This window comes from Megascapheus bottae, chromosome 13, assembly GCF_031878675.1.
Source record: "Megascapheus bottae isolate mThoBot1 chromosome 13, mThoBot2.hap1, whole genome shotgun sequence".
Classification (NCBI taxonomy): Eukaryota; Metazoa; Chordata; class Mammalia; order Rodentia; family Geomyidae; genus Megascapheus; species Megascapheus bottae.
In genome coordinates, this window is record NC_143521.1 from 58,426,160 (window position 1) to 58,442,491 (window position 16,332).

The window sequence follows — 16,332 nt, forward strand, 5'->3', positions numbered from 1 at the left end:
TGGTGACCCTCAGTGGGGAACATTTCTGGAAAGCCAGGAAGCTGGGAAATGGGGGGATGGGAGAAACACCAGAATAGTCAGTAGGACACAAAGCAGCAGCTGCAGCCCAGGGGCTTCAGGCAGGAATGCCAGCCAGGGGCTCTCCTGGGGCCGGCTGCCCTGAGGCTGGCTGCCCTGGCTCCTGGCACCACAGCCCACAGTGGACAGGCTGACCAGACACAGCTGGGCCTTCACAGCAGATGCCACCTGCCAGGATTGGCCTGCTGTCACTCCACAAGCTGTCCCTCTGCTGACATTCTGGCCCATGCCGGGGGCAGTCAGTCAGCCGACGCCCAAGGCCTATCGGAGCCGAAGTTACCAACGGGCGCGGCTGTCATGGGTTCCCCTGAGAATTACAGATGCTTAGGCAAGAAAACAGGAAATTCACACAACTCTTAGCAGGTTGCTTCCTTAACACTTCTGAGCCGTTAATGGACCAATGACACCTCTCCAGTTGTAGAAACCAGGGGAGAGGACATATACAAATCCTGGAGTCACAGGGAGGCCAGCTTGCAGATGGCATGGGTAAGGAGTAAATGAGAGGCCTCTGCAGAACAAATCCATAGCCTGCTATTTGAGGCTTCAAGAAAGTTTGGGAAGCCCATCAGGACAATCAGAGAAAGTGTTGTTTTCGTTTGTGTAATCAGGCAGTCCTCTCTGAGCCTAGAAACCCTTTTGTCCCAGGAACTTTCTGGGTAAAGGATCACTTGTTGCTTCCTGTCCCTCTTGTTAGAGGCATCCCAGTGAAAGTGAGTCTTCAATTTCCCTTTGGATACAGACTGTGCCAGCTTTCCCTCCTTCTCTGCTCTGTCTCATTATAGCTACTTATTCTTTTAATATTCCACCCACTTACCAATCTACTCATCCTCCCAACAGCTATCTACCCACGTTCCCCTTCTTTTGTCCCTTCCCCCTCTCTTTACCATCTCCTCAGCCATCTATCCATTCCTTCACCCATCCATCTATCAACACATCCATCTATCCGCATATTCTCCCTTTGTCCCTCCTTCCCTCCCTTTACCATCCATCCATACATCTATTCAACCATTCACCCATCATCCATCCATCTATCCACTCATCTAGCCATCTAGCCACCTCTCTGCTCACCTATCCATCTACCTACTCATTCATTCATTTATACGTCCATCTACCCATCCATTTATTCCTCCCTCCCTTCCATCCCTTCCTCTTCCCCTAATCCATCCATCCATACATCCATCCATACATCCATTCATCTCTCCCTTCCATCCCTTTTTCCTCCCCTTACCCAGCCACTCAGCTATCCATCCTTCCATCTTATCCTTTTTTCCCTTCATCCATCTCTACTTTTATCCATCCACCCATCCACACGCACCACCCACCCACGTATTCAGCTATCCTCACGTTCACTCGACCACCCATCCATTTATGTCTCTCGTTATCCACTTCAGTCCAGCCTTCTGCCCAGATTCATCCATCCATTCCTACAGTGCACTCTCCACCTTCTGCCCAGATTCATCCATCCATTCCTGCAGTGCACTCTCCACCTATGCCCCTCTGGGCCATACGTTTTCCACTTAGCCCTTCTCTGGCCTTCATTCCCCCTCTCCAGTGCCCAGCAGGGCCTGTGCTGCTCTGAGCGTGGGGATGCGGAAAGCCTCGGATACAACCCTGGCCCCCAGAGGTACCTAGCCAGAAAATGGAGGCCAACAGGGGAACGGGAGGTTTCTAGACGGTGTAGCAAGAGCAAAGTCAGCACACAGGTGCTGCTCAGAAAATGTGTGGATGAGCACTTGCTAGATACCTCCTCATAGGCAGGCGTGCAGGTATACGTGTGTGTGTGTGTGTGTGTGTGTGTGTGTGTGTGTGTGTGTGTGTGTGTGTGCGTATGGTGCAGAGGAATGCCTGCTAAAGGGAACTGAGGGACTGAGGTCGGCGCTCTCCCCTCCCTTCCCCTCTCTACCCTGCTGGCTGAGAGATCTCCTGCCCTAGAATGCCAAAGCTGAATCAAGGCCTGTGGCACGGTAGGGGAAGTTTTTAAAAAACCAACACAGGGCTGTCCCTGGAGCACTGATTGGAAGGGAGACCCAGGAAGCAGCTGGACCCCAAAGCCCTCTGTCCTGTCTCCAGTGCTCATCCTTTACAGTTTAAACCTGCCTCCAATCCATCAGCCCACCAGGACCTCATACCATGCCGAGGAGAGCAGGGCACTGTGGATGGGAAAACAGAGGCTCAGGCCCCGAGGGCACGTGCTCCATCCCCCTGAGATTCCCTTCTGGGTCCTCTAATTCCTGCTCCTGGCCCCAGTGGTGAGGCCTAGATAGGCTCCTGGAATTCCAGGTGGCCAGGAGGTGGGGGTCAAAGGGCAAGCCATGCCCCCCCCACCAGCTCAGCTATGCCCCTACCATCCAGGCCACGCCCACACCAGCAGCAGGCTCAGCCTTTCGGCAGCTCTGCTTATCCACAGTCATCCTCAAGCTCCAGGCCTAGGTTGTCACTCAGCAGTAGGCGCCAGAGATCATGCTGTTTACCAGAGCCCACAGGCATGGATGGAGACTTCCTGTCACTCACCATCCCAGGTGACGATTTCCCCCACAGTCACCCACCCCAGACCCCAGCCCAGCCTCGCTTGCCCAGCGTCGGCCTCAGATCACCATACACTGGGCACACACACACACACACATCCCCCACGGTCACTTATAAAAAAGGGACCTCTCGGGAACCCCCTGGTGAGCAGGCACCGAGGGTCACACAGCAGACCCATGACCAGCGCACAGCAAGGGCGCATGCAGAAGCAGGCGGGCAGCGCGGCATGCAGAAACAACCAGAGCCGAGGCGCCGACTGTACCGTGCTGCTTGTAGATAGGGGGGCGCCTATAGATGTTATCTTTCACGCCAGTGTCTGGGAAGAAGAAGGAGAGAGAAGGAGAAGGTGAGGGCAGGCAGAAGCACACGTGAGACCTGCACCCACTGCCCGTGTCACTGGCACCGCGGTCACCCAGATGGACAGTCAGCAGGAGGCAGCTGATGCAGAAGCCCTGCTCCCCTATCAAGCACCCCCACTCCAGACGCCACCCGTCTGCAGGGCAGGGAGAGAGGAGGCCAGGGAGACCCTTCCCCAAGGAAGGTGCAGCCGCTCAGGTGGCTCCCTTTCTCCACCCAGGTCTCGGCCAGACAATAACCTCTCCCCCTGTTTTGCGGGGGAGCTTTGAGGAAACCTCACACATGAGCTGCTCAGGGCTGGAGGAGCAATGCAGAGGTTCCTGGGTCACATGCAGGCAACAGGCACTGCTGGGGAGGCGCACACGTGGGCATCCGGTGGTGAGCCCGGCCTACCTGGGACGTGGAAGTGGCGAGGAGCCTGCTGGTAGGTGGAGGAGGGCGGCCTGCTGTCCGAGAGCACCGAGAGGCTGGGCGTACTGCGGCCACTTTCACTGCCTCCAGGGGGAAGGGCAGGGATGGCACAGGAGGGAGGCAGAGGCAGGACAGAGAAGTTCAGGCCGAGAAGCTGGTCTGCAGCATGCCCCACTGTCCCAGTCCTTGCCCAGGAGGGGTCCATGAGCCCCGGCCACCTTTCCAACCACGCCCAGTGACTTGTTAGTGCAACCCCGAGTGGGAGGCGGCCAGTGAAGGGGGAGCACTGTCCCGACCAAGGGTGCCAGTGCACTGGTTGGAGCCCACTGCCCAGGGAGAGCCAAGCTTGGGGCCCGAGGGTACAAACCCAGGACCCGAGGGTATAAGCCCCGGGATGGAGGGTACAAGCCCAGGGTCTGAGGGTACAAACCCAGGACCTGAGGGTACAAGCCCCAGGTCCGAGGGTACAAGCCCAGGGTCTGAGGGTACAAGCCCAGGGCCCGAGGGTACAAGCCCAGGACCTGAGGGTACAAGCCCAGGGTCCGAGGGTACAAGCCCAGGGTCCGAGGGTACAAGCCCAGGGTCTGAGGGTACAAACCCAGGACCTGAGGGTACAAGCCCAGGGTCCGAGGGTACAAGCCCAGGGTCTGAGGGTACAAGCCTAGGACCCGAGGGTACAAGCCCAGGGTCTGAGGGTACAAGCCCAGGGTCTGAGGGTACAAGCCCAGGGTCTGAGGGTACAAACCCAGGACCTGAGGGTACAAGCCCTGGGTCTGAGGGTACAAGCCCAGGGTCTGAGGGTACAAGCCCAGGGCCCGAGGGTACAAGCCCAGGATCTGAGGGTACAAGCCCAGGGTCTGAGGGTACAAGCCCAGGGTCTGAGGGTACAAGCCCAGGGTCTGAGGGTACAAACCCAGGACCTGAGGGTACAAGCCCTGGGTCTGAGGGTACAAGCCCAGGGTCTGAGGGTACAAGCCCAGGGCCCGAGGGTACAAGCCCAGGATCTAAGGGTACAAGCCCAGTTGCTCCTGTGGCATGTACAGTACATGCTCATCCAAACTAGATCTATCTTTCTATTGTCCTTGTGTATTCCAGGCCTGCACCTCCTCTGTACTGTGTCTACACCGGGCCTAATTCCTCACTGTCTTTGTGTATTAAGTGCAGTTTTGACAATCCACAAACGAACCCAAAGAATAGGTCCAGATGTTAGAATGGTCAAAGGTATCCTTCAAAGTCCCAGAGAGGATTTTGCCAGCCCAGAGGAAAGGTGCCACTCATTCTCCATGTCCCTAACTGAATCTCACCCTGCCACCAAGGTGGGAAATGTCCTCTGACCCTGGTCACTTCTCTCTTCTGGAGCTGTGACTTCCACTCTGGAAGGGGGCTGGATTATCAAGTCACTGGTCGTGATGGTGGGCGCTGAATGTCTGCCCCTGCCCTCCATTTATTTAAGAATGGTGGGATGGACAGAATGTGATGGGCACCAGACACTCAATAAGGAAGAATGAAGCTCGGGGCAAGACCCCCCGCTGCTCCCCTCACCTCCCAACAACTCCAGAACACCCCAAGGCTCCCCTCACCTCCCAACAACTACAGAAAACCCCAAGACTCCCCTCACCTCCCAACAACTCCAGAACACCCCAAGGCTCCCCTCACCTCCCAACAACTACAGAACACCCCAAGACTCCCCTCACCTCCCAACAACTCCAGAACACCCCAAGGCTCCCCTCACCTCCCAACAACTACAGAAAACCCCAAGGCTCCCCTCACCTCCCAACAACTCCAGAACACCCCAAGACTCCCCTCACCTCCCAACAACCCCAGAACACCCCAAGACTCCCCTCACCTCCCAACAACCCCAGAACACCCCAAGACTCCCCTCACCTCCCAACAACTCAACAACACCCCAAGACTCCCCTCACCTCCCAACAACTCCAGAACACCCCAAGACTCCCCTCACCTCCCAACAACTCCAGAACACCCCAAGGCTCCCCTCACCTCCCAACAACTCCAGAACACCCCAAGGCTCCCCTCACCTCCCAACAACTCCAGAACACCCCAAGGCTCCCCTCACCTCCCAACAACTCCAGAACACCCCAAGGATCCCCTCACCTCCCAACAACTCCACAACACCCCAAGACTCCCCTCACCTCCCAACAACCCCAGAACACCACAAGGCTCCCCTCACCTCCCAACAGCCCCAGAACACCCCAAGGCTCACCTCACCTCCCAATAACTCCAGAACACCCCAAGACTCACCTCACCTCCCAACAACCCCAGAACACCCCAAGACTCCCCTCACCTCCCAACAACTCCAGAACACCCCAAGACTCCCCTCACCTCCCAACAACTCCAGAACACCCCAAGGCTCCCCTCACCTCCCAACAACCCCAGAACACCCCAAGACTCCCCTCACCTCCCAACAACTCAACAACACCCCAAGACTCCCCTCACCTCCCAACAACTCCAGAACACCCCAAGACTCCCCTCACCTCCCAACAACTCCAGAACACCCCAAGGCTCCCCTCACCTCCCAACAACTCCAGAACACCCCAAGGCTCCCCTCACCTCCCAACAACTCCAGAACACCCCAAGGCTCCCCTCACCTCCCAACAACTCCAGAACACCCCAAGCCTCCCCTCACCTCCCAACAACTCCAGAACACCCCAAGGCTCCCCTCACCTCCCAACAACTCCAGAACACCCCAAGGCTCCCCTCACCTCCCAACAGCCCCAGAACACCCCAAGACTCTCCTCACCTCCCAACAACTCCAGAACACCCCAAGACTCCCCTCACCTCCCAACAGCCCCAGAACTCCGCAAGGCTCCCCTCACCTCCCAACAACTCCAGAACACCCCAAGACTCCCCTCACCTCCCAACAGCCCCAGAACACCCCAAGACTCTCCTCACCTCCCAAAAACTCCAGAACACCCCAAGGCTCCCCTCACCTCCCAACAACTCCAGAACACCCCAAGACTCCCCTCACCTCCCAACAGCCCCAGAACACCCCAAGACTCTCCTCACCTCCCAACAACTCCAGAACACCCCAAGACTCCCCTCACCTCCCAACAGCCCCAGAACACCCCAAGGCTCCCCTTACCTCCCAACAACTCCAGAACACCCCAAGACTCCCCTCACCTCCCAAGAGCCCCAGAACACCCCAAGACTCTCCTCACCTCCCAACAGCCCCAGAACACGCCACTGCTCACCTCACCTCCCAACAGCCCCAGAACACCCCAAGGCTCCCCTCACCTCCCAACAGCCCCAGAACACCCCAAGACTCCCCTCACCTCCCAACAACTCCAGAACACCCCAAGACTCCCCTCACCTCCCAACAGCCCCAGAACACCCCAAGGCTCCCCTCACCTCCCAACAACCCCAGAACACCCCAAGGCTCCCCTCACCTCCCAACAACTCCAGAACACCCCAAGGCTCCCCTCACACTCCAATAGCTCCAGAACACCCCAAGACTCCCCTCACCTCCCAACAACTCCAGAACACCCCAAGGCTCCCCTCACCTCCCAACAACTCCAGAACACCCCAAGGCTCCCCTCACCTCCCAACAACTCCAGAACACCCTACTGCTCACCTCACCTCCCAATAACTCCAGAACACCCCAAGACTCACCTCACCTCCCAACAGCCCCAGAACACCCCAAGACTCCCCTCACCTCCCAACAACTCCAGAACACCCCAAGACTCCCCTCACCTCCCAACAACTCCAGAACACCCCAAGGCTCCCCTCACCTCCCAACAACTCCAGAACACCCTACTGCTCACCTCACCTCCCAATAACTCCAGAACACCCCAAGACTCACCTCACCTCCCAACAGCCCCAGAACACGCCACTGCTCACCTCACCTCCCAACAGCCCCAGAACACCCCAAGGCTCCCTTCACCTCCCAACAACTCCAGAACACCCTACTGCTCACCTCACCTCCCAATAACTCCAGAACACCCCAAGACTCACCTCACCTCCCAACAGCCCCAGAACACGCCACTGCTCACCTCACCTCCCAACAGCCCCAGAACACCCCAAGGCTCCCCTCACCTCCCAACAGCCCCAGAACACCCCAAGGCTCCCCTCACCTCCCAACAGCCCCAGAACACCCCAAGGCTCCCCTCACCTCCCAACAGCCCCAGAACACCCCAAGGCTCCCCTCACCTCCCAACAGCCCCAGAACACCCCAAGGCTCCCCTCACCTCCCAACAACTCCAGAACACCCCAAGGCTCCCCTCACACTCGAATAGCTCCAGAACACCCCAAGACTCCCCTCACCTCCCAATAACTCCAGAACACCCCAAGACTCCCCTCACCTCCCAATAAGTCCAGAACACCCCAAGACTCCCCTCACCTCCCAATAAGTCCAGAACACCCCAAGACTCACCTCACCCCCCCCAATAGCCCCAGAACACCCCAAGGCTCCCCTCACCCTTCCCACCAGCCCCCAAAGCACCCCCACGTGCTACCTCCTGCCAGCCCACTGCTGCAGGTCATCCCATGTCAGCTGCAAGAGGAGGTGCCCTACCCCGGAGAGCCTCTTGCCGGGAGGTGGCCTCTACGATGGGCCAAGCCTGGCCTGGAGTGGACTGGGGAGGCATGGTACCCTGGCAGGGCTGCCCAGACAAGTGGTTCTAGGAGCATGGAGTCCCTTGGCATCCCACACCTGCCTGCCCCTCCGTCTTCTCTTTCGTATAGAAAAGGTTCACTTCAACCTTGCCCATGCCGGGAAATTCATGCTAAGGTGCAAATGATGGCCGCCAGCTGTGGGTATTGTTGGTGGGTGGCCGAGGCCGTGAGACACAGCAGGAAGGTGTGTCTGGGCTGGGTGTTGGGAAGGGAAGGGGCAGCGAGGGTCTGGCAGATGCCAGGAGAGCACTGTTGAGGCTGGGGTGAGGGCATCATCTAGTGAGGTGCCAGTCACTGCAGGCCAAGATCTGAAGATGACCGGGACTGAGGGGAGGGCCGTGTCCAGCAGAGTGCCTGGGGGCGTGGTGAGAGGGCAAGCTCCTCTGGTGTGGCCTCCACGGTGGCGCCGGCCCCACGTGGTCACCTGGGCTCAGCAGCAGAGATGGCCGCTGTCCACCACCTGCCCCTGGCCCTGACCAGCGCCGCCCGGCCCCTGCAGGCATGGCAGCCCCCGAGCAGGTCCCAGCCACAGGCAGGAGGCCGATGCCCCGGGGAGCGGCGTCTACCTGGGCCCTGTGACTCCTGAGCGCACCTCCTCTTGGGGTGGGGGGAGCAGCTCTTGCCAGCTCCCCCACAGGTGCTGTGAGGACAGGGCCAGCCCTGAGGAGTGGGCCATGGCACACGGCCAGATGCCCAGTGTAGAGGGGTGAGGAGGGCGGGACGGACCAGGGCACTGCCAGAGCATGCAACAGAGTGGACCTAGCTTCTGTGCCCCGCCATCACTCCCTCTGGGACCAGACTCCCAGACCCTTCCCACTGCACAGCTGCAAGGACCTGGGTTCAGTGGTCCCTAGGCCTGGTGGGGGCCTCAGCACTACACCCTCTGCTGCCCTGATGTCTGGGGTTCAACATGATACTGATTTCGCCACCCTGTTCAGGGCAGACAGGGCCTGGCACAGCCTGGTCCGCTGTCAGGCCTCTGCCCGGTCCTCCCATGACCTTCCCTGTGTGATGTGCAGAGAGGAAGAAAACACCCAAGGCTTCTTCCTCCTTCTCTTCCACCTCCCCTCCTCCTCCTCCTCCTCCTCCTCTTCCTCGTGCCAATCCTTGGGCTTGAACTCAGGGCCTGGTTACTATTCCTGAGCTTTTGTGCTCAGGGCTGGCATTCTACCATTTGAGCCACAGCACCACTTCTGGCCTTCTGGTGGTTAACGGAGATGAGTCTCTCAGATTTGCCAGCCCAGAGTGGCCGTGAACAATGAATGATCCCCAGATCTCAGTCTCCTGAGCAGCTAAGATTACAGGTGTGAGCGCTGGAACCCCACTTGAGGGCTGCCAGCCTCAGTGCCAAGGTCCCCATCTGTGATGTCATTCCACCTTGACTATCTCCTTAAAAACTCAGGGGTGGTCATGTAGGACAATGGCTTCAAGATGGGAGGCAGGGGGCTGGGAGTGTGGCCTCATGGTAAAGTGTTAGCCTAGCATGCACGAAGGCCTGGGTTCGATTCCTCAGTACCACGTACCTAGAAAAAGCTGGAAGTGGTGCATTGGCCCCAGTGGTAGAACGCTAGCCTTGAGAAAGCCCAAGGGTTGAGTTCAAGCCCCCAGGACTGGCAAATAAAATAAAATAAAATAAAAAGACGGGAGGCAGGGATTAGCACAAAGACATGAGGGAGGGGTTCACGAACACGTGTCCACAAGGAAAAGGGACAGGGAGAAGGATGGTGGTGGCCCACGTCCTAGACTGGCTCAGGGCTGGCACCACGCAGGCTGAATCCTGGCTTTGCCACCACAAGCCTAAGATCCTGGCATCGCAGTCTGCTCTGCACCCTGCCCTAAACCAAGGAGGCCTGGTGCTGCCCACACCGGGCCCCGGGGGCTGACATAGGACGTGACATGAGATGAGACAAGATGAGGCCGGCAGGGCTGCAAGCCCAGAGGTGGGCCCAGGCGCTAAGCCCACACGGCCCCGTCCTTCCTGGAACACGGACACACGACACGACGCAGCCACTGCACGAGACACACACAGCGCAGCACGGGTGGGAGACGGCCCTGAAGCCATGCGGCCACACAGACGGACGCCCAGCACCGCACCTTACCTCGGAAGTAAGGGATGTAATGGTGTCTGGACGTGGAGGGAGGGCTCGGGTGCTGGGACAGGGACAGGCAGCTACTGGTACCAATGCTGCCAGTACCAGCTGCGGGCGACAGAGGGCAGTCAGTGACCCTGGCTCCCTGACCCCAAAGCCACCACACATTCCTAGTCCCCAGCGCGCTAGGAACATCTGTGTGTCCTCTCTCCAGGAAGGCGGGCCTCTTTGGGCACCACATGGTGGCGCCAGCTCCCCTCCAGGGCTGGGCACAAGGTTGCCACCGGGGGTACTGAGGGCCCAGCCTGTCACACCAGGCACCGCGAAATCAAGAAAGGTCGGAAGGCTGCTGCCACCATCACCACCTGCACAGGTCTTGCTGACGGGCCCTAGGCCAAGCAGGTGACAGACAGGTCACCATGACAATGCCAGGCCAGTGGCTCAGGCTCAGCATTGGCATCCAGCCATGGAGGCCCCTGTCCACTCACCCACTCACCACCTGATCAGCCACTCACTCACTCACCGGCTCCCATCATTCACTCCCTCATCCTTCCATTCCCTCCCTCTCTCCCTCATTCAGTCCTTCATTCGCTCCCTCGTTCATGTTCTCCCTTATGCAGACCCATTCCTGGGCTTGGGCTCAGGGCCTGAGCACCGTCCTTGGACTTTCTCAAGGCTAGAGCTCTACCACTCGAGCCTCAGCACCACTTCCGGCTTTTTTCTGTGTATGTGGTACCGAGGAATCGAACCTGGGTCTTTGTGCATGCTAGGCAAGCACTTTAACCACTAGGCCAAACTCCCACCCCCCTCACTCATTCTTTAACTCATTCATTCATGCACTCATTTACTCACTATTCACTCCATTTGCTATCTCTATACTCATTCATTCATTCACTAGTCACTATTCATTAATTCACCCCTGCTCTCACCCACTTTCTTGCTCAGCAGGTCGTATCAGTCATATTGCAAGGAGTCAACGAAAATGACTTTGCAAATGAATGTTTCGATTTTTCCACACAGTTTGAAAAAAAAAAATTAGAGCTGCGGACCACGGATGTGACAATGAAGCCAAGCGCGGCTGGTCGGGGAGGAAGCGGCTTGGAAATAATCCCTGTGTGCATGGTTGCTGTGGCTTTGACACCCTCTCAAAGTGGAGGCAGCAATGCAGAGCGCGGCTGGGTGCAGGCAGGGGCGAGGCCCTGCGGGCGGATGACTCTGCACGGGGGGGGGGAGGGGGGCTCCTCTGGCTGGGATGACCTGGAGGGGCCTCCCACGGGCTTTCCCATGAGGACGCTGTCTCTGGGTTGCCTGGCCTGCCGACGCCCCCTGACGGCCAGGCTGGGCCTGCACAGCTCACGTCTTTCCAGACCCCTGCAGCCTCCGGCTGAGGTCTGTCCTGCCTCACCTGTCCGGGGGTCTGACAGGTGAGCTCGTTCTGCACACTCAGCGTGGGCTCCCTGGATGCACACTGCAGTGGCTCCTTCACGCACAGGGAACCCCGCTGCCTCTCACCCGGCCACAGGCCGTCCTTTCCTGTCCCTCACTGAAGGGACTCGGCTCGCTCGCTGCCAATGCCCCCCAGTTTCTAGGCCCATGAAGAAGTCCCTCGATATGGGCAGCAAGGAGAAGAGCGGCGTCACGGGCTGGGAACAGGGTACCTGGACGGCTGTAGTGCTGAGGTGACCTCGAGGTCGGGGTGTAGTGTCCGAGGCTGACTGAGCCGGCAGAGCTGGGGCTGGAGGTCCGGCACTGCTTGTAGGAGCGATCGTCCTGGTCCCCCTGCAAGAGGAAGCATGGCGGGGTCAGGAGCACTGCCCGCCCTGGCCCTCCACGCACCCCGGCCTCACGAGGGAGCCATGCTGGGTGCGGGGAGAGCCAGGGTGGGGCCTGCCACAGTGCTGACCAGCCCCTGGCCCGAGCATGGTCCCTCAGCCTGTCAGGTACCCCGCCAGTCTGCCTCTCCTGTGGTGGGGCCCCCAGCCCTGCTTGCCTGACTCTCTGACACCCAGGGCTACACAAAACAGCTTGAGAACCATCGAGACGCCCCTCGGTACCCACGGGGACTCCGCACATGTTAGCTGGCACCTCCACATGCTGGGGGACCTCAGAGGAACGCAGGCACCCCAGGGGGCCCCAAAGCCCACCTGATGAGATCCAGAAGCACCAGCAATACAGTCCCCATCGAGCAGGAGAGGGGCTGCTGGGGGCAGCAGAGCAAGTGAGAAAGGCATGAGATGGCATGGCACCATGGCACAGGGGAGCAGGATGCCTGGGGCTCTGCAGGCCGACCAGGGACTGGGGTCACACCAGGCCTGCCCAGCTCCCTGTTGAGGGGTGGCTGCGACAGCTTTGCCCTTGCTGACACTGCTGGGATGAGCAGGGGTGGGTCTGACCTGGCATCCTGGCTGCCCTGGCCTGTCTGGGCTGTCCCTCAGGACTGTCCACCCCGCAGCTTATTTTGTGCTTACTCCAGCCCCGCGTGGGTCACCAGCTGCACCTCCTACCCGGCCTGGAGGCTCTCTCCTGGACCAGAGAGATCTCCGAGGGCCCTCTCTTCCTCCTGGTTGTGTGTGTGTGTCCTCTGTAGTGCCTGCTGGTCAGCGCATGCCCCTCAGGGTCCTGTCTCCTGGCCCTGTCATTTGCATACTGAGCTGTGTCCACTGGGGCTGAAGGTGTGACGCCCGACAACACCCGGCTGCAGTGCAGGGCAGGGCCTTCCCAGCAGCCAGCAGCACCCGCAGGACTAGCAGGGGCCAATGTGGGGTGGGCACAGCTGCCAGCAGGACTAGCAGAGGCCATTCGCCCTGAATGCCTGGAGGATGTGGAGGGAGCCAGGTGGAAGAACCAGGCACGGGCTCCGCAGAAGATTCTGACTCGGAGGCTACAGCAGCGAGGGAAGGGCGTTGGCCTGGAAAGACGAGGAGGGGCGTTCTCCTGGGCAGGAAGCACCTGGTCCCAGCAAGGGCAGACAAGGCCCTGGCCACAGTGACCACTGCACAGTCTCCCACAGGCCGGCCTTTCTAGCAGACAGACAGGCTCCTTCCAAGAGTGCTGTCTCAGGCACCTGAGCCCCACCTGTAAGTGGGGCTGGCACCGTGTCTGGAGGGCTCTTTGGTGTAGTTGCTGCAGGCCAGCAGCCATCTTGCAGTGATAAGGAGCACCCGCCATGGCAGGGACCAGTGGTCTGGAGGGAGGGGCCGGGGATCCTGGAGGAGGGCACAGCTCTGAAGCAACAGGTGGTGCAATGCTCTGCGTCCTGTTTCTTTCTATAGTGGGGACCGTGGGACAGCTGTTTGCCTGCCCAGTGCCTTAGCGCCTCCATTAACGCACTGTGGAAATTACAGGCGTTACCTCAGGGGTAGCTGTGGGGCAGACGAACCCTAAACATGCGGTGCCTACGGCAGTTCTGAGGGGCACGCGAGTGTGTGCTGTAGTCACTCTTCCTCACGCCTGGCTGAGGTAGGATGCCCCAGTGCATGTCATGGAGTATGACACCATGAGGCATGATGCCATGGAATGTGATGTCACGGGGCCTGACACGATGGGCTATGACATCACAGGGCATCGTGGGATGGGACATGTGCATGGCATTGGCGGTATGATGCCATGGGCTATGACATCGTTGGGTATGGTGTCACGGGCTTGGTGAGATGTATATGGCATCGGGTGGTGTGATGTCATGGGCTATGACATCATCTGGGTATGTTGTCACAGGCTTGGTGGATGTGATGTAACGTGTATGGCATCGGGTGGTGTGATGTCATAGGCTATGACATCATTGGGTATGGTGCCACGGGCATGGTGGGATGTGACATCATCAGTATGATGGGATGGGGTGTTGTGGTATATGACATCATGGGGCATGGTGTCAGGTGGCATGGGTTATGACATCATTGAGTAAGACGGGCACAGTGGGACATGGCGCCGTGGTGTGTGATGTCACAGGGTGACACATTATGTAGCATGATGTCATGGGGTATGACGTCCTGTGTACAGCGACCCTCCCTGCGTCTGCCTGATTCCCTGATGGAGACTGGAGCTGGTCAGAAACAATCTAGATCTCTGGCTAATTCTGAGAAGCAAGAAAAAGCCCTGAGTTGCTAATAAGGAAAGTTTTTGACAGGGTCTTTTCCCAGAGGCCTGGGTGTACCCCACGTTCTTCTGAGGGCACAAGGCAAACCTCAGCCGACCCAGGCCCGCATCCGCTCAAGCTCAGTGATCCCCATCTGGGCTCCGCAGTGGTGGGCGGGCAGACACACGGAAGCATGCAGATGACCGGGACTATAAACACAGCCAGCAATGCGCAGTGGAGGGCAGGGAGCCCAAAGCCTGCCCCTCGGCCAGGGCGGGGAGCCCTTCTCCCCGACACTGGCTGTCTTTATAACCACGCGGTGCAGGAGGGCAGGGGAGCGTGCGCTCAGGCCACAGGCAGTGGTAGGGTTACCTCAGTCGGCGTTGGCGAGAGCCACTGAGGAGACTGTGGACACAACACACAGGGTCGTTAGCTCTACACCAGGGGCCGACACGACACGGGGCAGGGGGCTGTTAGCACTCGGCCAGGGGCAGGGGCCAGGGCGGGTCAGGCACAGGTGCCCCTGGTCACATAGCTTACCCTGAGCCTCCAAACAAGAAGGAAGCCTGCGAGAGGCATGCGGGCCCTTGTGGTGGGGGAGGAACGGCACGGCCCCCCAGGGAGGTGCTAGGGAGGGGCTCGCAACCATGGAGCCTGGTTCCTGATTGCCAGGCTCACCCTCTGTGCTCTGGAGAAACCCAGTTTTCTAAAAAGAAAGCTATTGGTGGTTCAGGGTGCAAGATCCCATCAGTTATTTCTGGAAAGGTGAGATGGAGGGGGGCAGGCGTAGCAGAAAGATAGGGACTGGGACCAAGTAAGGTCCAGCCCTGCAGCTGAACCCCAGGCTGGAAGCCATGGCCCCTGCAGAGATAACACATTAGGGCAGTGAGAACACACCCCATTGTGGCCATGGCCCACAAGCCGTGGCCACCTGAGGGGACAAACATGGCCCCAGGGCAGCCAGGGACGGTGCCCTATCCAGCGGAACCGTTGGGGTTACGGTGACAAGACGGCCCCGGCTGGGTGCCCAAGGCTCACGTGGAAGGTGGGAAGGGCAGAGGCCTGGGCCAGGCAGGCCCTGCCAGCCGCCTCTGCGTGCTCTCCCAGAGCGCCTTGGAGGCGTCTCCAGCACGCTTGACAGGCACACGGAGGCTGTGGGCTTGGGCAGGCGCAGAGGCCATGGGGTGTGGAAGACCCTGTGCTCCCTCCTTAGGGTGGGAGCCGAAGGCGTCCCTTCACGTTCCCATGTCACAGAGCAGGAGTGTGAGGCAACACGGGTCTCTGCTGCTGACCAGCAGCTCTTTATCCCAGGTTCTCTCTGGGATAATGGGAGTCTGGGAGCCGGTGGTCCTACAGTCTGGCTCCGAGGCCGGCTTCCACTCAGCAGCACCCCCTCCACAGAAGGCCCCACAGGGATCACCACCACCGGCCACAGAGAGGTCAGGAGAGGGAGAAGGAGAATGACCCTGGGGGCTTTGGACAGCGCTGGGGGGACACCTGGCAAGCAGGGGGCACAAGTGGGTGGCTGGGCCATGTCGGCCCAGTGGTACCTCTCAGCCCTTCCCGTCCACACCTGGGGATATGAATCCCAAGGTGCCAGGTGTGGCTGGAAACGTCCCCCTGACTTGCTGGGTGGAGGAAGCGGGTGAGGGCCTCGAGTCAGATGTCATCTGTGGTCTGTCAGCTGGGTATGTGGATGCCGAGGGACGCCACGTCCACCTGCACACCATGCCCCCCTTCCTTCACAAGCTTGTGCCCAGCCGCTGGGACCTGAGCAGGGCCACACAGGGGCTGAGGTGCCTAGGGGTGTCAGCCTTTGTCCCCTCAAGGCCCTTGCTGAAGTCACAGACAGAGCCGGGCAAAGGCAACAGGTTTGGGAAGACTGAGTTTTCCTGCCAGGAGCCTCGGTGCCCAGCCACACACAGGCCAACAGCCAGAGGAGTGACGACCCCTCTCACTGGCAGCCAGGGTCACACGGGCACCTCAGAACCACAGAAAGGAAGGCAAACACCAGCAAGAAACGAAAGGAGAAAGGCAGCCTCGAACCCGAAGACACCGAGGGCCACTGTCCACAGAAACACTGGGATCCAAGAGACAACCAGGCCCGTGGCTCAGAGGAGAGGAGCGGACTGACCCCCATGGGGAGAGCAAGACAGTCAGGCGCTGGGC

The 16,332-nt window shown here is 59.3% G+C and overlaps 1 protein-coding gene across 1 annotated transcript in view; it reads right to left on the reverse strand.

Annotated features, from left to right (window-relative positions):
• Ablim2 (actin binding LIM protein family member 2) overlaps positions 1-16,332 on the reverse strand; it is a 100,861-nt gene that overhangs the window by 23,325 nt on the left and 61,204 nt on the right. The window contains exons 11-15 of the mRNA XM_090343873.1: positions 14,536-14,568; positions 11,750-11,870; positions 10,101-10,199; positions 3,355-3,456; positions 2,867-2,920 (exon numbers count right to left, since the gene is read on the reverse strand). Of these exons, the coding sequence (XP_090199999.1) occupies positions 2,867-2,920; positions 3,355-3,456; positions 10,101-10,199; positions 11,750-11,870; positions 14,536-14,568 (409 nt within the window). The remainder of the gene's footprint in view (positions 1-2,866; positions 2,921-3,354; positions 3,457-10,100; positions 10,200-11,749; positions 11,871-14,535; positions 14,569-16,332) is intronic.